The following is a 22,257-nucleotide window of genomic DNA, read 5'->3' as shown; positions in this document are numbered from 1 at the left end:
TGCACAGCGTAGTGCGAGCCTATGTAGGTCGTTACACGTTTATCGTTTTGAATATCCTAAGTACCTACCTAACCTAATGTGAATAGTATAAAAGGAGGTAGCTAGCTTATAAGAAGTACGCAAATCGAGACCGCTCCAGATTCTCATGGTTGTGACAGTTAATAAGTGCCCGGCTACCCCGCGGCTGATATGTACTATAGTCGGCTTAATAGAAGTAGTAAGTAACACGTAAGGTTAGTAGAAGTAAGAAAACAAGTTCCCCTCTTAATGCCAAAAGAAAAACATCTTTAGTAGGTACATATATCTCACGTTAAATCCAAAGCTCCAGCGCGGTTCTGGAGAGACTTATGTTAAAGAAACGTTCGTGTCGTTGAGCTGCTAAAACTCTAAGATACCTAGCTTGAAACCCTCATTTTATTGACATTAAACTTTGTGTGTGTGTGTGTGTGTGTTCGTCATAGCTCCTCGATGCCCAAGCCATCGTCTTTCTCACTTTGTTGCTCAGTCGCCCAGAGCTGGGGTGGCTGGGGTGGCAGGTCCTTCCAGTAATTAGAGCGGCCGAGGATAGAGGAGAAGTTCACGCAGCTGGGGTTGTAATGATCTTCGACGTTTCCGAAGGGCCACATCGCTACGAAGCACAGCTCGTCCGGCTGGCAGCGGCCGCATTCCTTCCACTCCGGCCACGCTAGTGTTTCTATTAGGTCGCGGATAATCTGCCTTGCTTTTTCCACGGCCAACCGCTTGTCGGCATCAGGGTCTTCGACCACAAGCTCCCGCACCTTGAAAAGCGCCGTGCAGATCATGGCAGTGGTTTGCTCGACCGCGGCGTATATGAGCTCATCCTCTAATGTTCGCCCGTGCGCGGATTGGAGGTAGAAATTTGCGCAGCGTTTCCGCGCAGCTAAGAAGCCGTCGTCGGGCTCTGCATAATCGATGAAGATGTTTAGGAGGCCATTTATATCGTTTCTTATGATTTCGATCGAGTTCGTCTGGGCAAGAAAGGGCAACCGTTTGGAATATCGAGCAACGATCATATCTGTTACTCCCTGCCAACCTACGGGGTATTTCCGGGACGATACCGATCGTGCAACCGCGTCGCCAACGTGTTCCCGCACAACATCTATTTCTGCATCGCTAGCTTGCACTAATCTGGGTAGATCCGGCCTCTCTGGATTCGGGTTTGTCAAATTGATCGGGTAGAAGAAACCGGAGACCATTGAGGAATAATCAAGTATGACGCGCGACGAACCGATGCCCTGGTACCGTTGAGCAGCTGCCCTCGCCCACTCAAATACCATGAGTTGCACGTCATCCTGTTCACTGGGGTCGTCTGGCTTCGGCCGTCGGTTGGCCGATAGGAGCCTTAGGCCATTCGTGAAATCGCAATATATAATCTCGAACCCAGGTTCCATACGTATAAATCCGTCAATTTTCCACTTCCGAGCCAGCGCACATAAGCCATCCGCCCTTCCCCAGTCGTCAAGCACGGATCGGCTTCTGTTGGTTGCTAGCAAGATATCCTGGGTATCAATTGTACCCATTTGCGTCTTTCCGGCCGCCATACCATCGATATAAAGGACATTCAGAGGTCGTGCAGCCTGGTAAATGTGCAAGTGGCCCCCATCGGGGTAGGGGATGCATACTGGTTTCCAGGGTTTGTCCGGTGGTGGTGGATGTCGCATAACGAACTGTGAGGAATCCGAGCCGGGATTCCTATCACCGTCATCCGGGAGTTTGATCTGACAGCGAGAGAAGGCTTCCGCGTGCTCGATTTCGAATGCAAGCCATTCAAACCCCTTAGGTACCTCTGTGGTGCCAGTTCCATGATATAAGATCACACCCTCGGGTATGACTCCGGGGAATACTGACATCCCATTGTGATGTATAGCGGAACCAAATTCTCGCATCGCATTGTGAAGGGCGTTGAATATTTGCGGCCCGTTCTCGCGGGCGCTGTCGAGGCTTGGGCCGAATCCATCCGATGAAGCCGCGTTGCTAAGAGCAAACGAGGTTGTTGTAAATGCCAGGGTTGTAAGCCGGCATATCCGGGTAGGAATCATGATGACTACCTTTCAGTAACTGGAGTTCCTCGGCTCAACTAGAAAGAAATAAAGAAGAAACGAAAAAAAAAAAAAAAAGAATTTATCATACTCCAAACAGATACAAAATAAATATAAAATATATCGCTTACCGCCTCTCCATGACCCCCTCCAACTGGTAGGCTGCTTCTAACATGAAATTACATAGAATGTATGTACTTAGCATGCATCACACAATACGAGGTACTTTCTTATCAGATTTTGTCACATTATTTTAGAACGAAGACGCGTACACGTATCTATAAGTGGGTAATTATGTTGTGTTTGAGTCCAATCATTTGCTATGTTAGGTATCATTTAGAGGTATCATTTAGCACGACTTACATAAATGTAATAAATATCTCAACAAGAATTAATTATGCCTTAAGTAGTATTTCGTTTTCATCGATAAGTGCCTCTTTCTTAAGGCATCTAACTAAACTTAACCAAGCCGAACTAGTAACTAATATTATCCTGTAAAGCCCATGAAGACCCAAAAAATCTATAGCGATCCCCCTTTTTATCGGGCGGCCCATCCCCACAAATTATCAAATGCATGCTTAGACTTCGCAACTATGAACTTCGCTAGTTCACGATGACCTTTCTTATCCTCCTCAGGAGCTTCCCATATCTTTGTGGAATTTCTTATTTGATCGCTGTGCCAAATCTAGATATTCTTGCCGCTCGGCCTCGGTGCCGCCAAATGTGCTAACGAACCCGGCGTATTTTAGGAGAATGACGTTGAGTAAAATCCGGCACATCCTTCCATTCCCATCGCCGAAGGGGTGGATACAGACTAGCCGGTAACAATATCTGCTTGCAAGATCGAAGGGGTCGACGGCCTTGCTCTCCTCTACAGTAAACATGTCTTTCTGTAGATCTTCTACCATCTCAGCCATGTATCGGGGGACGGCAGAAGAGCGTATGAAGATGGATTTTTTCTTCATGTCGTTGCCGTGTCGTGCTGCGATCTCCCAGGTTCTGTACACCCCAGGCTGCCCTGCCTCCTCCGGTAAAACTTTCCCAGCACACAATATGCCGTGGATTTCTCGAAGAAGGCTCTCTGTGATTGGTTCACTGCCCATTACAACGTGATTAATGGCATAATTGAGAGCTTTGGCGTGGTTGATGACTTCCTGTCGGCTTAGCGTAATATCTTCGGGCGAGCTCGGCCGCTTCAGCGCAATCAGTGCGGCTCGTCCTTCTTCATACTCCGGGGTTCCCGCTTCGACTTCGGCTCGAACTTGTTGGCCTCGAAAGATGGCCCGGCACAAATTATCCGTTACGTTGAAGTCCGATCCAGTGACTTCGATGAACTTCGAAGAGAAGACGAACTCAACGAGACTATCTTCGAACTTTGACCAGAACTCCCCGGCTTCACTCGTAAGGGCGGTAGATCTAGCCCGAACCGACTGAATGATTAGTGCAGGATCAGTCGGAAAACCCTGCTTGGCTGTTTCATCGCTTATATATTATGAGCAGCGAATAGTTAAGTTGATCAACTCGGAATTCCCTTTGATGCTCAGCCATCTTGGCCACCCCTTGCTCATCGATACCTCTAACTTTGAAGCCATTTTCTTTTTAGTGAACCTAGGGAGAAGAAGAAAAGGATGATGTAGAAGAGTGGCAATGTGGAAAATTTAAAGATAAAAGCGTGTAAGCTTTTCTGAACTTGGCCGTACCTGGCCTGCAATTTGTAGGGTTTATGAGTGCTTCGTACGAGAGTGCCTTCCATCCTCGCTGACGAGGACACACGTCTTATATACGGTGGGCTAGATGAACTAACTCACTGCGAGTTAACCTGAGCTATAGTAAGAAAGAAAGTTAAAGCTTAAAAAGCTAGTGTGATGTAGCGTGTTTAAGTAACAGTCAGGTATGCCGGTGGTGGTTATCATATACAGAGTGAGTGTGAGGGCCATGTCAGCTCTTTCGAGGGAGATTAGCAGGCCAGGTGCTTGCTAGAGCTCTACAATAGATACCATACAGGTATGCCTCTGACACCCACTCTGTATACGACATCTATTACGGGCGTAACCTGACATATACCCCTTGGCTAGTAAAGCGCTATCAATTATCCTGACAACTTAAATGTACTCCCCCCCCCCATTATAAAAGGTAACCCTATGTCCTGAACCGTAGGGGAGAAAAGAGGAAACATCATTATAAGGAGTCTAAGCTTACCATCCATCAATATTTCGTCCTTTGGCACCCTCTGCTGATGCCAGAAGAAACTCAACCAGATCAAAACACCGTTTCGCAACCCAGTAGACAAAAGAGTGATACGATGGCGACTCGATATTTCTCTATGGAGGAATCACAGAAACGACATGTAATACTGACCGAGCTGTATAATACAAGCCGAGATTTATATCAAGCTCTGATGGGGAGTATTTTTGAAGGGAAGAGCAAGTCTGGCTCATTGTACCGCCAATTTCAAAATGGGTATACACGTTACATCATCTGGGCTCATGATTACGGTGCTCAGGACGGGGAGCTGGATAACCAGCTCAGAAGCGCTCGACGACTTCGCAATTTGACCATTAAGGTACTAATTAGAATAGGCTCTATACTTGTACATGGTATGTTTACCTATCATCAGAGTGAGGTTGAATTTGAGCTAAGCGTCATAGTATATGGGATGCATGAACCCATAAAAGCTGATAGCAAATTATGGGACCTGTGCATCAACGTTTTAGCAGCAATGCAGAGGGCTTTATACGAATTCCTTCTGGATTTCGATCGTTCAGACGGCGAAAGTGATACAAGTGACGACGAAGACCTAATCGTTGACGGCGAAGGTTTTGATGACCACGACGAGCTGTTGCAGCATGCTACGGAAGAGTTGTTGACGGAGATTGGATATCTATCAGATATGGGACCAATGTTCGAAGAGCCCATACCCGACCATGCTACTGAAGAGCAACCATCCATCAGTATATATGGCACAGGAGATCCCATGGAATACTTTGTCTATAAAGTTATGGAGAGATTCCCGAAGTGCGGCTATGAATTAGCCAACACGTTAGGTAAAGCTAACTGGAATTCAACAATGAGCTCAGTAGCAAAGCGACAGACTGTCTTGGATAATCCAGACAGTGAAGCGACGGATTTGGCTATTCGGACTAGTCTGGCCACTAGGTCGCACGGAGATTCACATTTACCTATAGGTTCTGATAAGGCTACTCTTTTATCCTACCTTGACAATGTGACCAATAGAGCAATGATACCACCATTAACAAGGGGAATAGGAGCTAGCCAGTTGTTTCGCTGCATCACATGTGGAAAGAACTTGGAGAAACAAGGTGTTAAATCCTGGAAGTAAGCTTACAAATTCTCACCCCCACTGTCATGGTATTTATCTACTCACATGCCTACCTGAATGGTATAGGAGACATCTTTTGGCTGATCTTCAGCCTTGGGTTTGTTTCCAGGCTTCATGCTCATGTAACTCTACATTTGCGAACCGGGAAGAATGGGTGGAACATCTCTATCGACAACAACAAGACCATCCAGAATGGGACGATAAGACATGCCCCTTATGTCAAGCTATCATTGCTGATGGTGGCCGTGCGGCACTTTCGCATATGGCGCGACATCTAGAAGAAGTATCACTGGCGTTATATGTACTCCATCACTTTGAGAGTAGTTATGATGACGACGATGGAAGTGCCGAAATCTTTGAACTTCCAAGGATTGAGTTTAAATGGAATTGAATTCGATAGCGAGTTTTCCGATCCATCTTCAACTGGAATATCTATGTCTACTCAAGAGGAAGACAGCACTTCGTATACCAGAGCAGACGAAGGCCAAGTAAAAACAGGCCATTCGTCTTCTGCTGATAATGCTAATAAGGGGATCTTTGGGAAGGTATTGGGGGGTTTGTTTCCGTCCCAACCCAACATGCATCCCACTCCGTTATGGACTTGTGTACGTATTCATTTTCATTGTTCTTACATCTTAGCTGTGGAGATATTAACCTCTACAGTGTGCTTGTGGATTCGGACCAATGGCAGTATTGTCCACTCCGTCGTGCGTGGTGTGCCATGTCCATCATCTCTGTCCACATTGTCCGACGAGTGAAACCCCATAATAAAAGGGGCAGCCTAACGCTCAAACGCCTATTTTTGAAGAGAAAAAAAAGGGGGGAAGGGGGTCGGGGTTTATGAGAAGAGAAGATAGAAAGGAGTGTAATTTAATCTGCAGTTCTACAATGTCGAGAATGTCACTAGTCACATCTTCAGAAAAATGAAAGCCGCTTGCGCGAATTATAATGCAAATGGAATCTCGAATTACTTATGGTGGCTCTTAACCACTATCTGCCTAAGAATGCTATTGCGGTAAACGAGCTGAATGTTGATGCCGACCACAATTTGGCGTATAATAGGTAATAAGATCTATGTTATATTTACATCCTACCTACCATGACTGGATCAATTACTTACTCAATAACCTTACCAATCGACTCGGCGGACAATCCTGCCAGAGGTCTTGTCCCGTCCCCACAACGTCATCGTCTGCCCTTCAGCACACTTGACCCCAGCCGCCATCTGCATGACCGTAGACCACGCACCGGAAGCGCACTGCTGGAAGACGGTTCCGCCGATGCAGTTGAACATCCCTTCGGAAGTGCAGGGTCCCGTGAGACCTCCGGAGGGAGGAGGCGTCCCGGGGCTCGCTGGGGCACTACCCGCCGGAGCCGCGGAACTAACTGGCACAGCACTGGTAGGACTGGCAGCTGCAGAACTAGCCGCGGCGCTTGTTGCGGGGCTAGACGCGGGAGGAGCTGCGGAAGCGACGGGGGAACTGACTACGGGTACTACCGGGGAGGTTGGGGAGGGAGCAGCAGTGCTACTACCGCCAGCATCGCCTCCAGGGGAAACAGTAATGAAATTGTTACCGGAAGAAGCGCTTGAAGCGGGAGGGGCACTGGGAGCAGGAGAAGCGCTGCTTGGTGGGGCGGCAGAGCTTAGGGGAGCGTTGCCGTTGCCGCCGCCCGCACCAGTGCTAGGGGTGCCTGGGTCCGCAGGAGCTCCGCTGTCGCCGGATGACGTGCCAGCCTTAGCACCCTTGGGAACACAGTTGTCGCCCTGGACCTTGGCGAACTTGCTGTTTGCGCCCGGACGAATGACGTTCGGGCCGGGGTCGGGGTACTGGGGGTCGGTGCTGGGCTCCGTCTTGCACGAGTTGATGTCGGCGAGGTTACCTACGAAGAGCTCGGGGAACTGGCCGTCGCGGGGGAGGATTTCCATGGTCTCGTTATCGGAGCGCTTGGAATTGCCGCCCGTGACCGTGATGGGCGCGCAGTTCATGTAGTACTCGGGCTGGCCCGCGAGCTTGCTGATCCAGGTCCAGGAGAAGACGTATTTGCCAGGCGCTACGCCGTCCGGGATCTTGAAGTCATATGTATCAGGGCCTTGGCCGGACTTGCTTGGGCAGCCACCTTCGATAGAAAGGATAACTTGCCAAGACGTCGACGCGCTGGGTTGAGGGTCTTTGGTGATTGCCAACTGACAACTTCCACCTCCGTGGACTGCTGAACCCTTGAACGATAGGGATTGGGTCTCCCCAACCGCCATCGTATTGTCGAGGCCAGACGTCGAGTAGAAGGTAGCCGGATCGCCCTTCAACTTGCAGGGAAAGTTACCTGAAGTCAGAGGAGAGTTGTCAAGGTCAGGGCCTCCGAACGGCTTCGGGGTCTGCATGATCATGTGGCCGCTAGAAACGGCGAGGAGTTGGGCCATGGCGGCCATGACCGAATAGTGCTTTGTCAACATTATGGCGATTTTTTAAATTTGGCGTTTGCGAATACGCAGTGAAAAGTACCAGACTACTGTTGGTGTATACCGAGGCCAGCTCGCTTGTAAATGATATGCGGTGTCGATAGATATTGATACAAGAAAGATGAGATGGTTCGCACAAATTGACTTCGAGGTAAGACATGGTCCAGGGCCTCTTATACCTTTTCAGAGACAGTCAAAGTTCTAGAACAAAACGTACATTGCTGTTGTCCTGCATAAAGCATGGCATACAAAGGCTTTTCTAGAACTAACTACGCGGGAAACAAGGGGCAACAACTACCATGAATCGGCATTGTTCCAAAGTATAAGGATTAACCTACCAGAAACTTTGAGACGTTGCGAGTCTAAACACAAAGATATTGTTCATGTGCTTATGAACATGGTGTTTCTCAAGTTACCTCTCATTCGGTTATTGTATCTAGACTTAACAAGAACAAACCTAGCCCACCATAGGATTACCGAGCTACCAACAGTATAATGAAGTGCACAAATCTCATATGACACGATGAATTCTATGGTAGCAACTTTTTTCCAAAGGTTAACTAGGTGCTTTCGACAAGGCTTTCTCCACCGAGATATTAGAGAGTTTAACTAAAACAGGGTTCCTCGATTTTAAAGGGATATGTTTATAATATTTCTGAACCGATAAAGATATTGAAATACATTGAAGTATATTCTACATCAAAAGCTTTCACATCGTGAGTCTAAGATAAAGTAATAGGGGATTGGTGTATTTGACTGAGGCGCTGCCCCTTTTTCAGACTTGCGTAAATGAATAACATAGAGGAATATCTGATATAGATTTAATATGCAATAGGAGAGTACGCACCTATGCCAAGATATTTACGTAAATAGTGAGGTAAGTGCAGTGTAACATAATTGTTACGCATGATAACGTCATGGGATCAAGTTGTGGGGCAGCTAACTTCCTATCCCGGGGGCCTTATCAGGGATCTTATCAGGGTCCTCGCAGCTTTAAAGGGTCTCCGGATTGCATTGTACCCAGGTACCTAAGCTTCAACAAAAACATCTACAACTATCCATAATCATAACAAGCTATATCTATCATCGCGTTCAAAGCATCATCTTCAAATGAATCGCGACCGATATGGTAAGTGTATTCTCGTCTTAAATGTTACCTAGTGATCTGTACTTGGGTCGAAACGCATGTCGCATACGACGACCACCGGCCATATCAACGCCCTTTAGCTATCTAGGTACGAATTAGAGCTGACTGTAGCCTTCGTGATCCAGGCTAGTTCAACGACACCTCTCCTCGCCGACGACCGTCGAAATAGCGATGGTGATTGCGACTCGAGAAACGACTCAGAAGATAATCTACGCGGACAATCTATAGCTACGCGGGTTGGACGGTCATGGCATAGTAGATTACGAGAGATCCTGCTATTTGTCTGGGCCCTTCTCGCGACCGCTGGAGTAATAGTTCTCGCCGTTTGGGTATCGCATCAACAACAAACGTCGTCCGCAAAGCCTGCCGGCAAGCGAAATTTAATCTTCATGGTCTCTGATGGTATGGGCCCTGCCTCGCTATCTCTGACTCGTGGTTTCAGGCAATATACCGAAGGCCTCGAGTACGGCGACACCCTCACCCTCGATAAGCACTTTTGGGGTAGCAGTCGGACGCGGAGTAGCTCATCCTTAGTTACGGACTCTGCTGCTGGAGCGACTGCATTTAGTTGTGGAAAGAAAAGCTATAATGGCGCCATTTCGATGCTACCTGATTCAACTCCCTGCGGGACTGTTCTCGAAGCTGCTAAAAAGGCCGGATACAAGACTGGACTGGTTGTTACAACGGATATCACTGATGCAACCCCCGCTTGTTTTGCCAGCCACGTCCATGTACGTCAACAAAACGACGATATTGCGGTTCAAGAAGTCGGAAACGGACCTCTTGGTCGTGTGGTAGATTTAATGTTTGGAGGCGGACGGTGCCATTTCCTTCCCAACGGAACCGATGGCGGATGCCGTGCAGATAACATCGATGTGATAGAAATGGCTAAGAAAGATTATGGTTGGAATTATATCAATGACCGGCCAGGATTTGATGAGTTCTGGGAAGGTAAAAAGGAGGTCCCGCTTCCGATATTGGGACTTTTTGCTCCAACAGACATTCCATTTGAGCTCGACAGGCGTAACATGAACGATATCTACCCCAGTCTGAGCGAAATGGCCAAGACAGCTTTAAGAGCTCTGGAAAAGGCTACAGAGGGCAGTGAGCAAGGATTCTTTTTGATGATCGAGGGCAGCAGAATCGACCACGCTGGTCATGAAAACGACCCGGCCGCACAAGTGCGCGAGGTCCTCGAATATGACAAGACATTCAAAGCCGTATTGGACTTTTTGGACGAGAGCGAGACTCCGGGCGTCCTAGTTGCTACCAGTGATCATGAGACAGGTGGATTATCAGTAGCACTACGTTAGTATATCCTTTCCTCAAGACCAGTGGGAACCGTCACTAATTTTACTTCCAGAGGTGAATGCCGACTATCCGCAATACTTATGGTACCCTGCCGTATTAGCGAATGCGTCATCGTCTTCAGAATATCTTGCTCATCGCCTTCAAGGGCACCTGGCACAAACCCCCGACCATTCCGTCGCTAAACTAAAGAAGTATATTAATGAGGAACTTGTCAAGCCTGGCCTTGGTATCCATGACGCCTCCGAAGAAGAGCTCACGACGTTGGCTTCAAGACCAGAGCTGGCACAGTATTCGTTTGCCCACATGATTAGCATTCGTGCACAGATCGGATGGAGCACTCACGGCCACTCCGCCGTAGATGTTAATATCTACAGCTCCGGTGGTCCCGGGACAGAAGCGATTCGGGGCAACGTGGAGAATACCGACGTAGGGAAATATCTGAGGGAATATCTTAATGTCGACGTGGATGCGATCACGAAAGAATTGAATGAGAAGTTGGGTTCGAAGCGAACTTTTGGAATCAGTCACGATATCGCCGCCGATGGTGCTGGCGAGGACCATTGGGCAGCTCATGAGAAGATGGAGGCTCAGCGTTTTGGTTATTAGATGAGGCCGTAATATTTTGGTTCATGCAAATGTTTAGTATTGAGTTTGGGAGTTATAGAAATTGTATTTTGGGATAGGGGTTATCATACATACACTGAATGCATAGGAGGTACCTAGGTAGATAAGGTAGATAAATATAGCGAATGAAGAATCGATACTCACTTGCAAGAAATACTAAAGATTTCAATGATAAAGATTGTTGTTACAATAGCGTAGCAATAAAGTATTACGATACGGTTGAACAAACTTCCCCAGGAACATGTAGGTAACCTTCAACGCTCTACCATAAACCACACGGATGTTTCGCCATCCCGTGGGAAACATGTGGTATACGTAAGGTAAACACGTCGGGTATCAACAGAATGCCCATGCTTGGTTTGGTTCGTATTACTTCACGTTGCCGAACTCCAGAAGGGGTTCCTGAGAAGTATCACCTACCTTAGTAGGGCTGTTTGCTTTCTTGGGTGGATGTTGGGAGTGAGGCTTATCAGATTTGATAGATACCTACCTACCTAAGGTAGGTACCTAGTAGGGAAATAGCAACAGCAACTTCATCGAGTGGAGAGTACCTAACCTAATGGATACCTTAGGTGCCAGGTATGTAAGAGGTTGCTGGTAGTCTTAGTTTAGATATCTGGTATGATTATATCGTGGAAGGAAGACTGACCTCCGTTATACCACAAGGGGCTATCTAAGTTACTATTGTGTATTACTGTGAGGGAGTTGAGTTGTAAGTTATGTGGTACCCGTAAATCCTACGATGTGCTTAGAAGACCACATGATGTGGGTGATGCTATATCCACAAGGCTGTAAGCGTCTAGGTCCCTTAATTTCTGAATTCATAAGGCCAGGTAGGTGGGTGCTCATCGTTAGAGCAACACTCGAAAACAAACAGATACAGTACTCTTCTTTCTAGTCTTAGTTATCCCTAGTAGTGTGTTACTAGATAGGCGGGCCTGTACGGAAAAGTACCTACTTGTAGACAATTGACTAGTCTCTACTGGTGTTTGTCTCTACGTTTGCGAGATGGTGGCTTAAAGAAGGAAGCGATCTCGTAAGGTTGAGGGGGGAGAGGGAAGATTAGGTACCGACGGACGCCGTCGTATGGACGGAGTAAGATTGAGATACGACGCATTTGCCCGATGGAAGTGGAAGCTGCCTAGATGCGTTTCTCTTCTCACAGCTCTACTATGTTACCTATACCCGTTTGTTCTAACATATACGACCCATCTTCTGATGGCAAGCACTACGTCTGACGGATCACTGCAGGCATAGCTGAAGACTTGACTCCTTGACCAACTGATCCATCTTTCATACATCGCCCTCGCACATATAAGGATCCCTCCCAGAGCACCTCAACTCCAGCAGGCAGCAACAAAGCTCGCCCGTGGCACCTTTCATCAACAACCCCTTTGATCCAGCAGACCTGACATTCTCTACCCTTTTTATACCACACAACACATAGTTCTTCGGTGGTCCTTCAAACCGTTAACAAAAAGGCATCGAGTCCCCAGGTTCTTAACCTCCTCTTCATCCCCTGCGAGCACGACTATTGCATCCCATTTCCACCCGAACCACCAATAAGAAAAAAAAAAAGAAAAAAAGAATCAACCACCAAACAATGTGCAAATACATGCTCGTCACCTACCGGTGCGCGCACACCGCGTTCCTCGCCGGCCCCAACTGCGCCACCGTGCTCAAGCAGCTATGCCGGATCCACCAGCCCGAGGCCTGGACGCGCAGAGGCCGTAAGATCGTCCCTTTCGACTGGCCTGATAGTTGCCTGCCGGGGGACGACAACATAGTGCCCGTATCTTCCGACAGATGTTGCGGCTGGGAGTGCACGAACACGTTCGCCCGGACACAGCACGAAGGCGATGAACTGGTGGCTTCCCCTGGTGCTCGAGGTGCCTCTCCGGCTAACAGCGTCGCCGTAGCGTCACCGGTTAGCTCTCGAGGGAACAAGTACCGAAGTCCACGTCCCGAGCACCAGGCTCCTAGCTACCACGCCAAAGACGACTGCCATGCCGGCCATTATGACGGCTCGAGCCCCTTCTCGGGTTCTCAAGCCTTGTGCGATTATGTAGCTATTAATGCTGCCGCATTTGCCCAGAACAAGAATAATGTTGAAGCACTAGAATCAATAAGCACTCAAGCGACCTTAGACAGGGAGGAAGCTGTCACGAAGAGAGCCCGATCAGTGAAGGAGAGAGAAACAAGAATGGCGGAGGAAGCAAGGACATTAGGAATGCCAAACGCGCAGTACGGGGTTCCCAGGATAGGAGTAGGCTGGAGAGAGGGGGAGGATGAAATGAAGATCGTAGGAAACTGGTGTACGGTTTTTAACTAACAATCTGGCATAAGGCGTTGAAAATAATAGAATATGGAATCATGATAGACTGACGGGTTTTGCTTTCCCATTTTTGTTGATTAATCAGTCTAATAACAAGCCCTTTGTTGTGTATATTCCCATTATTACCTAGTGAACCGAACCCCCGCCCCTCCCCTGCTTGCGAACTGAAACACCCGCATCGAATCGTTTACTATACAATGAGATTACTCGAGAAGTTCAGTTCTATACCTATTACTAATCGGAAAAATCAGAAAAGTCCGTCTCGTGTAGCTCATCTGGATCCATAAAATAGACAATCTCAAGCCGACCCTTGGGGTGTTTTATGAAGTGGTTTTGTAGCCGATCGTATTCAGATTCGGAGAATTTATACTCGCTTAGCTGGTTCAAGATATCTACTTTGATACCTGTTCGGTCCGGAATCATAAGCGCATAGCCAAACTCATATAGGGCATCGAAGCTAAACCGAGTGATGGAATTGATGCAAAGTACTTTGAGCTTGGGAATGTTACTTAAAGGAACCAACACATCATCATCTGAGAGCTCGCCGCTGAAGCTAAATTCAGATAGATTTGGCAATGCCGCTGCGATGCGTCCTACTTCCTCCTTAGTGAGATGTACTTGCATTAAATTCAGCGACGCCATGTTTGTGAGCTGGCAAATTGAGTCTACTAATGGTGGCTTTGCTTCCATTAGCAAGTAGGCGGCGCTATCGTGTAAACCAAGCGTTAGAGACTCCAAATGCTCTTGAAGGCCAAGCGCAGTCCAGGTAGCGGTATCCTCAGGCTCCGTTCCCGAATGAATAGATAATATGGACAAAGACGTGAGGCGTATGTCGGGCGAGTTTAAAACATCTTTGATTACCGGATGAAAACCAATAACATGCGAGAAACTTAGATCTCGAAGAGATTTGCATTTGCAGATCCATGTCGAAACCTCATTAACCATGTTATCGGGGTATTTCGATAGGTCCACTAGGTTGTACAAGTCGTTTTCGATCAGAAGTTTCTCTAGGGATGTACAGGCTGGAAACGAGTTAAGAGCTTGCATGGCCGGCGGTGTAAGATTTCGAAGTACAAGACTCCGAAGAGATGCTGCGTGGGAATTTAGTGCTGTCAGTGCAATTTTCCCGATTGAATTCTGGCTTATTACTTCAAAGCTGCGGAGACTATTGGGACGTAGCGTTCGAAAGAAAGCAGCCAAATCATCGTCTGCAGTCGAGCTCACATCTGTTACTTATTAGCACTATCTTCGTAAACTAGCACGCTGCACTTTTGTGATGGGCGTTCATTAAAAGGATAATACGGGCCGGGGGCTACTGAAGACATACTATGGAGGGGTTAGCAATTCATGACCATAAAATCTGCCAACAGGTAAGAAAGAAGAAAGGGGATGATAGAATATCTCAGCATACCAGTAGAAACAGGTTAAATCGACGAAGGATGGACAATATTCAGAAATGGCTCTGGCTGCTTCAACGCCGAGAACTGATCCATCCCGGATGCGCAACGAGGTAAGGGTTCCAATCCGTGATATCCAGGTTGGTAATATATCGTAAGGAATAGATGTGCCTTCCAGATGTGCCAAAGATACAGCGGTTCCCATGTCATCTGCTAGCCTCTTTATGCATTTTGTAATGGAATCCGCACACTTAACCATCGTAGCTTTGATGTCTATAGATGGCGGCCTAGCGTCTTCAGCTTCCGCATACAGGCCTTGTCCTTTTTGCAGGACAAGAAACTGCTCCATTGGGCCTTCGAGGAACATATCTCGAGCATGATTGTCTCGGTCAATATCTTGAAGGCAGTCTTCGAGGTTACCGAACGACAAAGAGCGAACATAGATACAATACGGATACACAGTCTTTTTAATACTTGAGAGGATTATGGACCTCCATAATTGCAAGCATTCTGACATGTAGACAGGATAACCCGTGCTCACGGGAGAATATTCTTGGATACTTTATGTGACGAAATTATTAGTTCTTCTTCTTCTTGTTTGAAACTTTCCAAACGTCCAATAAACCCACCGATATATCTGCTCCAATGCAATGCTGGCAATTCGTCGGCTAACGAGGGCGCAATTGAATAGAGTCCTAAAGTCACGACGCGCGGCAAGTTCTTCGCATAATAATAGAAAAATCTCCTGGGGGAGAGCTGAGGAATCCATTTTTGATTCGATTAGGCAAGGTATGATCGTCTACAACATTGAAAAGGATAGAAAGGTTCAAGTTTGAGGGTTAGGTACCGCAAAGGTGTAGAATGCTAGAATATACGTTGGGCGATTTCGTTATAATAAGGTAAAATACATGGACTCGCAATGGACCTCTTACAAAGCTACATGTACATAGTGTCCCTGCTTTAGAACTACTACCCACACTGTATATCATTTATCAAATATTCATACTGTATTGTATTGTACAGTACTTACTATTATATCATACTCCAGCAGGGAAAGCTTGTATAGATTAGGTACCGAAAAACAGCTTGAGCCAACTTTTATTAATACTGTATTACACAGATACCCCGCGACGCGCTTGGGTAAGCTCGAACGCGACTTAGCTCAGTTTCCTTAAACCGACGTGGGGAAAGAGCTGGGAAAGCGACATCCGATAACTGAATTTCTAGCTGCTTTTAATGCTGTATCAAGAACATCAATCAATTATTATGAATGGTCTTTCTTACCAAAGCCATTTGACATAGCCTGAAATATAACGACTCCTAAAAATTTACATTAACTGTCTCTCCAAGATATTATTATATACAATAACGGAGCAACTTTCCTTCGGGTGGCAATGGCTGTATTAAATTTCACATTAAGCGAAGAAGGGGTCAGCCGTTTTAGAGACGCATTGGCGTGTCTTAATAAATTCAGTGACGAGGTTTCACTGGAGGCGAAGAAAGACAAAGTAAGCTTTATTCTCGTCTTGCTCCGGTTACTGTCTTTACTAAAGTTTCGGCAAATAGCTAGTCTTTACTACTCTAAATCCTTCCAAGACGGCGTATTTGTCTTTCTCCTTCGTGGCAAAACGCTTCTTTTCAAGATACCATTTTGAAGGTGTCCCTCAGAATCGAGAGAAGTTCTTTTGCAAACTACATAATCGAGTATGTTACTTACTCACTCCATATACGTACCAGGTACCTAAGCTATTGTTTCTCGTCTCTTACATGCGTATTTCTAGGCTCTGCTCTCCATCTTTAGGGCTAGAAGTGGCGACCCTTTGCATGATAGGGAAAAAGACACCATCATTGACCATTGCGATGTGGCAATAGTAGATGAGCCTGACAAGAAAAGCCGGTTCATAGCTAAAATAGTATTCCGCAATGGTAAATAATCCGCTAATAACGATATCGGTATCCAAGTGGCCTAGCTGATAGCAAGTAGGCATAACTACCAAGTACCGGCTGCCATTTGAGCTGACGCCTCCGGTCCACGGCAAGTTTAATGGAAGTGAAGCTTCTAACCATTGGTCCATACCAGCTCAGTCCTTGCGTCAAATCATGGAATATTTTGGCCCCGGCATAGAATATCTCGATTTTCATTCTGAGGACGACGACACCGTCAATTTTACATGTTTCACTGAAAAGGTTAAGAATGGCGAGGAAGTCCTAAAGAAACCCCTTCACACGTCTATTGCCGTAGAGCGGGATGAATTCGAGGACTTCGAGGTTCACGAGGATAAACTGCATATCGTCATTAGCGTAAAAGATTTCAGGGCAATTATCCAGCATGCAAACTCCCTCGGCAGTCAAATCATGGCATTATATTCCGTACCAACTAAACCACTGCTACTCAAGTACGAGGGCGATGGGATTCAATGTGAATTCCTTTTGATGACTGTCGGCGAAAGGGGAGCGCCCGGACAGAAGTCCAAGAAGAACCGCAGTGGCGCTAAAGGACCAAGACCGCCACAACTTGAAGCTGCAACTAGCAGGGCTGCATCGCATGCGCCGACACCAGTACCAAGGATGGCCCCTCAGCCGCAAGCACCGCGACCCGAGCTTGTGCCTTCTCTCAGACCATCAATTACCCGACCATCTCAGCGACCACCTCCGGCCACATTTGAGTCCGAGTCGCTCTTTGTGCCCCAGGACGACGAAGGTCAATGGGATCCCGTGAATGTTGGCGAAGAGGACGAGGAAGAGAACGCCCGATTGGAATGGGATATGAGGGACGACTTCGTAAGTATCGCTTTTGACCATGACCCTCACGTTACCCTGGCTAATTGACTGCAGCATGGACCAGCAACGAATACGAGGACCATGATGACAAGCCGGAACACTCGGGATTTTACTTCCAACGATGCTTCCGAGGATGTCCTCTCTCACTTTGAACCAACTCAACGCCTCTCGCAAGTTCGTAAGTTCGGACTTTTCGACGATTAGAGGCCTGCAAGATAGCATCACTTTTATGCTCGTCGCGGCTAGAGTTTTGATGTCGAAGCTCTAGCTATCTACCTGGTACGAACATGTACCAGAAGTCTAACCATAGAAGTTAGTAAATTAAAGAAATAACCCATCTGCTGTGATATTAATCCAACTTGTAGCACACCCAGCTCCGATGGTCGTAATCTGAGATCCCTCTGGTAAATGTTTCAATGACGCGAGCACGTTCCATCGCCCTTTGACATCGCCAAATTTCTCGGTTTGTGGTCCGCAATTTCCATGCTCTCCCCAACCCCACGATAATACGTCTCCATCTTCAGTCACTGTGAGAATATGCTCGCTGCCAGCAACGATGCGGTCCAGTTTTGGTAATCCCGGAGGTGGCAACTGTCCGTGATCATTTCGACCCCATGCGATTACCGTACCATTTCGCTGTAAAATATAAATGCCTCCCCAGCTTGCACTGATCATATTCCAATCGGGTATTTCAGCAGGAGCGGCACTTTTCAGTTCCCATTTGTCTGCCCCCAGCACAAGTATCCGGCCATCACCAGGCTCGCTGATGAGACAAGTTGTATATTGACAACAGACGGCCTTAGCCACCTTGAAGGGAGTACCGCCAAGTTTATGCGGGTGGCGTACTACACCCTTGGAATCAGTTGCGTCGCCCAGATCTCCAAGCTGGCCCTTGCGCCCGTTACCCCAACCATAGACATCTCCATTGTCCAATACAGCAACAATATGTCTAAAGCCTGCAGCTAGATTTTGAATCTCAGTGCCGGATGGGGGGAAGTCTTTGAGTAGAGTCGGACGTAAATCAGATCCCGAACTTATAGCAGTAGCTCCTACGTCAGGGACCCCGCATACATACACTTGTGTAGCTTTGTTACAGCCGTCTCTAACCACGAATACAGACGCATCCCATGTGCAAGCAACGTGAGCAACGGGGCCGAGATTTTCAGAAGTAGAGAGGATTAGTTCCTGAAACCTCGATGCTTTCGTATCCTTAGCATCTTCCACGATCCCACAGGCGCCGCTCGAAGGGTCTCCGGCCCAGAAAGCCTTCCCTAGTTCCGTAACTAAGATTGTGTGGTTTCCCCCTGCTGCGATCGCCACAACGGGGTCCTTGGGGACTTCATTCGCAAATTCGACTTGCTTCGGAACTGATACGTCCTCTTGGTGGCCTATCCCGAGCTGGCCGGAACCGTTGGAGCCGAGTGCGAAGAGACCTTCCATGATGGCTTATACACGGCTTAAAGCCTCTTTCACTCGCGTATTTCCCGAATATGACACTATTTCATGTAGTTTGACGCAGCATGGATTCTTCCAGTTTGGATATTCAATTCTTGAAGGAATGAAATGTGGCTATGTGGCTGAAACTAGTATCATGTACTAGTCATAAGCCACAGTTGTCTCGGACCATATGTATCCAGTTCCGAGCTCAAATGCCCCCACATAATTAGGTGCAGTGGATCCATATGGGTCCAAGCTTAAGCTCCACCCAAATTCTGGAATCTTTAAAAACTTTGACAGAAAATTTTTTATCTCTTCTTCGTGTTTCTCATCGCCATTTTTTTTTTTCAACCAGATTTCACTACCCGCCTCGACCTACCGGTTTGGAAAGTTCGAGTTGCTTACGCTGAGATCCAGCATGTAATGGCTCTGTTCTAGAATCTTTCATTCAGGTGGTCAATTCTGGTAGGAGAAATCGGTACGATATACCATGGCGACGGACAAGAGCTCCCGCGTGCCGCCCGGCATGGAGACGTTCATCGTCGGTATCATTGGTATGGGCGATATGGGGAAGATGTACGCGCGGAGGCTTAGCGATGCTGGTTGGAGGTAAGAAATCGTTGGCTCGACTGCTATGTTTGTTGTCGCGCCTAAGCCTCCGTGAATCCAATTTCGTAAGTCGCTTTTTCGATTCTACAAATCTTCTTATCCTTTCGCAAATGATGACTTGAGTGCATTTGGCTCGAGCATTGCCCTCGGCTTCCAGGCGATCATTCTGATTCCTGGGAGTCGTTGGCTTTCCATGATGTAAATTCTCAGCTACCTTTTCAATTTTTGTCTGAAGCGCTTTTACAATATCGCATTTTTATCTGGCACACTTTACCAATGTCCATAAGCTAACATGCGATGTTATAGGTTTTATTAAGTGACAGTACCATACGTAATCCCATACGTACTAACTATCAATGTTGGTAGAGTAATGGCTTGCGACAAGGAAGATCAGTATGAGAGTCTGCGTGAAGAGTTTTCAAGTCGGGTACATATTATATAGTTGTCCATTCTCAGAAGGAATCCATGCTGAGAGGTTTCCAGACCAATATACAAATACTCCGAAATGGCCATCTTGTATCTCGCGCGAGTGACTATATCATCTACAGCGTAGAAGCTGCGGCGATTGGCCGTGTCGTCGCCGAATATGGCCCTTGTATGATGTCTTAATGCATACCTAATATACCGTTTGAACATAACTTACCAAGTATATGCAGCAACGAAGCTTGGTGCCATCGTAGGTGGGCAAACATCATGTAAAGACCCTGAGATTAAGGCTTTCGAGGATCACCTCCCGGCGGATGTGGACATAGTTTCTTGTCATTCACTCCACGGCCCCAAAGTCGATACGACAAATCAGCCATTAGTATTATTACTCCTGTCACACTTACCCAAGTGGCGCCGCTTACCATGAAATTAGGTCCTTATTAGACACCGGGCTTCTGAAGAGTCCTTTAACAAAGTCGAGACCGTCCTCCGATGCTTAAACTCGACGCACGTGTACCTCTCAGCTCACGAACATGACCGCATCACAGCAGACACGCAGGCCGTTACGCACGCGGCGTTCCTGAGCATGGGCAAGGCGTGGCACTCGATGCGGCAGTTCCCCTGGGAGACCGCGCGGTACGTCGGCGGGATCGAGAACGTCAAGATCAACCTCACGCTGCGCATCTACAGCCAGAAGTGGCACGTGTACGCGGGCCTCGCGATCCTGAACCCGGAGGCGCGCAAGCAGATCAACCAGTACGCCAAGAGCGTCACGGAGCTGTACAAGCTCATGCTCGGCGGACACCTGGCCGAGCTGCGCGCACGCGTGCTCGCCGCCAAGGAAAAGGTCTTCGGCAAGGAGCACGAGCCCAAGTGGGCGGACAAGCCGCTGCTCAAGGACGAGGTGCTGGACCAGTTCGTGCTGGGAGGGGCTCGGTCGGAGCAGGAGCGCCAGCAGCCGCTGCCCAACAACCACCTTAGCCTGCTGGCGATGGTGGACTGCTGGAGCGCGCTGGGCATCGTGCCGTACGACCACATGATCTGCAGCACGCCGCTGTTCCGGCTCTGGCTCGGCGTCACGGAGCACCTGTTCCGGGACGCGGGGCGGCTGGACGAGGCGCTGCGGATCGCGGTCGAGGACAACACGTTCCGCAGCGACGACCTCGAGTTCACGTTCGCCGCGCGCGGGTGGGCCGAGTGCGTCGGCCTCGGCCACTTCGAGACCTGGAAGGAGCGCTTCGTCGTCACCCAGAAGTTCTTCGAACCGAGGTTCCCCGGCGCTATTGAGGTCGGGAACGCGATGGTGAAGGCGGTGCTGGAGAGTACGAAGGACTAAGGGGGAAATGGGGAAGCGGGGGAGGGTTTAAGTTGTTTATCCTCGGGTGGTGTGGATTTTCGAGTTGGTTAAGGGGGGTTTTGCGTATGCATTCATATGGAGATATTGATCATTATGGTTGTGCCGTTGTATAGTACCATCGGGACGGGTAGTTCAACTGTCAATATTGCGGCTACTTAAGTACCTATATAGGAGGTACCTAACCTAATATATATGAACAATGCGAGGTTAAGTTTCTATAGTGAAGTATCCTTTTATTGTCCACCGACGACCTTACAATTCCCATACATTAATTTATTGCCTTTTGGTGATATGGTTATTCTCAGACAAACCGCTCAGCCAAAAGTGTATTTCTTGTTGGCAAAATTGCTATTACAGTCTATCTGACCCATCAGCGGCATACTCATAGCTACCTTAGGTTAGGTACCTTTAAAGATCTCATTATAGTATATAGCCCCTAGTTTCGGTCCAGTATTATCTTAAGTTGCACATAAGTTATGATCCCTCTCAAGAAACATCCGTCATATCACAAAAATCGAAGGAAGCAAGCAGATGGAGGTGGGGTATAATTTCTCCTACTTGTTAGGGGTAGAGTTAATTCTACATCATGTAGGTCTTTCGGACTATCACGAATTCACATATCAATTAGTAATTACCTGTAAGGCATAAAAGCGCCGAGGTTAGGTTAGGAGATAGATATCCCCGAATTTGGAGACATCGTCTTTGAATATGTTAGATGCAACTCCTTGTAAACTCCTTGTAAGCACCCTTCCATGTGCCTTGCAGTACCTGCACTTAAACTGCACGTCAGTGAAGGAGACGCTATTAGAGCCTTCCTGACTGGTGACGGGATGCCCGGGTTTGAAAATTATCGTCGGTAGAGCTTAGGGAATCATGTTTCTATCTTATCACGCTGCCGCGAATTGCCCAAAATGGTAGCTCATTGTATGATCAGCGCAAGTATAGCAATTTCGACAACCCACTGCTACCCTGGTG

At 47.6% G+C, this 22,257-nt stretch overlaps 10 protein-coding genes across 10 annotated transcripts; 5 read left to right on the top strand and 5 right to left on the bottom strand.

The window, feature by feature from the left end:
- Positions 1–455: 455 nt before the first annotated feature.
- F4812DRAFT_462090 (uncharacterized protein) lies at positions 456–2,060 on the bottom strand (the record flags this gene model as incomplete). Its single annotated transcript, XM_047937979.1, has 1 exon — positions 456–2,060. The coding sequence occupies one exon, from the start codon at positions 2,058–2,060 to the stop codon at positions 456–458; it is 1,605 nt and encodes a 534-aa protein (XP_047787560.1).
- A 448-nt stretch (positions 2,061–2,508) lies between these two features.
- Positions 2,509–3,786, bottom strand: F4812DRAFT_440205 (fido domain-containing protein). Its single transcript, XM_047935133.1, has one exon. The coding sequence runs from the start codon at positions 3,161–3,163 to the stop codon at positions 2,693–2,695; it is 471 nt and encodes a 156-aa protein (XP_047787559.1). The 5' UTR covers positions 3,164–3,786; the 3' UTR covers positions 2,509–2,692.
- A 576-nt stretch (positions 3,787–4,362) lies between these two features.
- On the top strand, positions 4,363–5,791 carry F4812DRAFT_462088 (uncharacterized protein; the record flags this gene model as incomplete). Its single annotated transcript, XM_047937977.1, has 3 exons — positions 4,363–4,657; positions 4,709–5,396; positions 5,467–5,791. 3 exons carry the CDS (start codon positions 4,363–4,365, stop codon positions 5,789–5,791), a joined length of 1,308 nt encoding a protein of 435 aa, XP_047787558.1.
- Positions 5,792–6,529: 738 nt separating this feature from the next.
- F4812DRAFT_466693 (uncharacterized protein) lies at positions 6,530–7,852 on the bottom strand (the record flags this gene model as incomplete). The annotated part of the gene is made up of 1 exon (XM_047938568.1): positions 6,530–7,852. The coding sequence occupies one exon, from the start codon at positions 7,850–7,852 to the stop codon at positions 6,530–6,532; it is 1,323 nt and encodes a 440-aa protein (XP_047787557.1).
- Positions 7,853–8,886: 1,034 nt separating this feature from the next.
- F4812DRAFT_440203 (alkaline phosphatase-like protein) lies at positions 8,887–11,094 on the top strand. Its single transcript, XM_047935132.1, has 3 exons — positions 8,887–8,987; positions 9,131–10,313; positions 10,369–11,094. The coding sequence occupies exons 1-3, from the start codon at positions 8,985–8,987 to the stop codon at positions 10,920–10,922; spliced, it is 1,740 nt and encodes a 579-aa protein (XP_047787556.1). The 5' UTR covers positions 8,887–8,984; the 3' UTR covers positions 10,923–11,094.
- A 1,276-nt stretch (positions 11,095–12,370) lies between these two features.
- F4812DRAFT_137621 (uncharacterized protein) lies at positions 12,371–13,390 on the top strand. The gene has a single exon (XM_047929596.1). The coding sequence runs from the start codon at positions 12,544–12,546 to the stop codon at positions 13,270–13,272; it is 729 nt and encodes a 242-aa protein (XP_047787555.1). The 5' UTR covers positions 12,371–12,543; the 3' UTR covers positions 13,273–13,390.
- On the bottom strand, positions 13,391–15,441 carry F4812DRAFT_466681 (uncharacterized protein; the record flags this gene model as incomplete). Its single annotated transcript, XM_047938567.1, has 4 exons — positions 13,391–14,440; positions 14,509–14,601; positions 14,687–15,232; positions 15,302–15,441. 4 exons carry the CDS (start codon positions 15,439–15,441, stop codon positions 13,510–13,512), a joined length of 1,710 nt encoding a protein of 569 aa, XP_047787554.1. The 3' UTR covers positions 13,391–13,509.
- Positions 15,442–15,881: 440 nt separating this feature from the next.
- Positions 15,882–17,689, top strand: F4812DRAFT_137592 (Rad9-domain-containing protein). The gene is made up of 5 exons (XM_047929595.1): positions 15,882–16,180; positions 16,239–16,376; positions 16,454–16,598; positions 16,657–17,453; positions 17,508–17,689. The coding sequence occupies exons 1-5, from the start codon at positions 16,067–16,069 to the stop codon at positions 17,655–17,657; spliced, it is 1,344 nt and encodes a 447-aa protein (XP_047787553.1). The 5' UTR covers positions 15,882–16,066; the 3' UTR covers positions 17,658–17,689.
- Positions 17,639–19,173, bottom strand: F4812DRAFT_137559 (RCC1/BLIP-II). Its single transcript, XM_047929594.1, has one exon. It carries the CDS (start codon positions 18,891–18,893, stop codon positions 17,775–17,777), a length of 1,119 nt encoding a protein of 372 aa, XP_047787552.1. The 5' UTR covers positions 18,894–19,173; the 3' UTR covers positions 17,639–17,774.
- Positions 19,174–19,180: 7 nt separating this feature from the next.
- Positions 19,181–21,503, top strand: F4812DRAFT_440191 (prephenate dehydrogenase). Its single transcript, XM_047935131.1, has 5 exons — positions 19,181–19,499; positions 19,866–19,926; positions 19,983–20,094; positions 20,156–20,304; positions 20,359–21,503. Exons 1-5 carry the CDS (start codon positions 19,381–19,383, stop codon positions 21,259–21,261), a joined length of 1,344 nt encoding a protein of 447 aa, XP_047787551.1. The 5' UTR covers positions 19,181–19,380; the 3' UTR covers positions 21,262–21,503.
- Positions 21,504–22,257: the final 754 nt, after the last annotated feature.

The sequence above is a fragment of the Daldinia caldariorum genome (genome assembly GCF_022478825.1).
Source record: "Daldinia caldariorum strain CBS 122874 unplaced genomic scaffold F4812scaffold_16, whole genome shotgun sequence".
Lineage (NCBI taxonomy): Eukaryota > Fungi > Ascomycota > Sordariomycetes > Xylariales > Hypoxylaceae > Daldinia > Daldinia caldariorum.
This window is presented reverse-complemented; position numbering and strand designations above follow the sequence as displayed.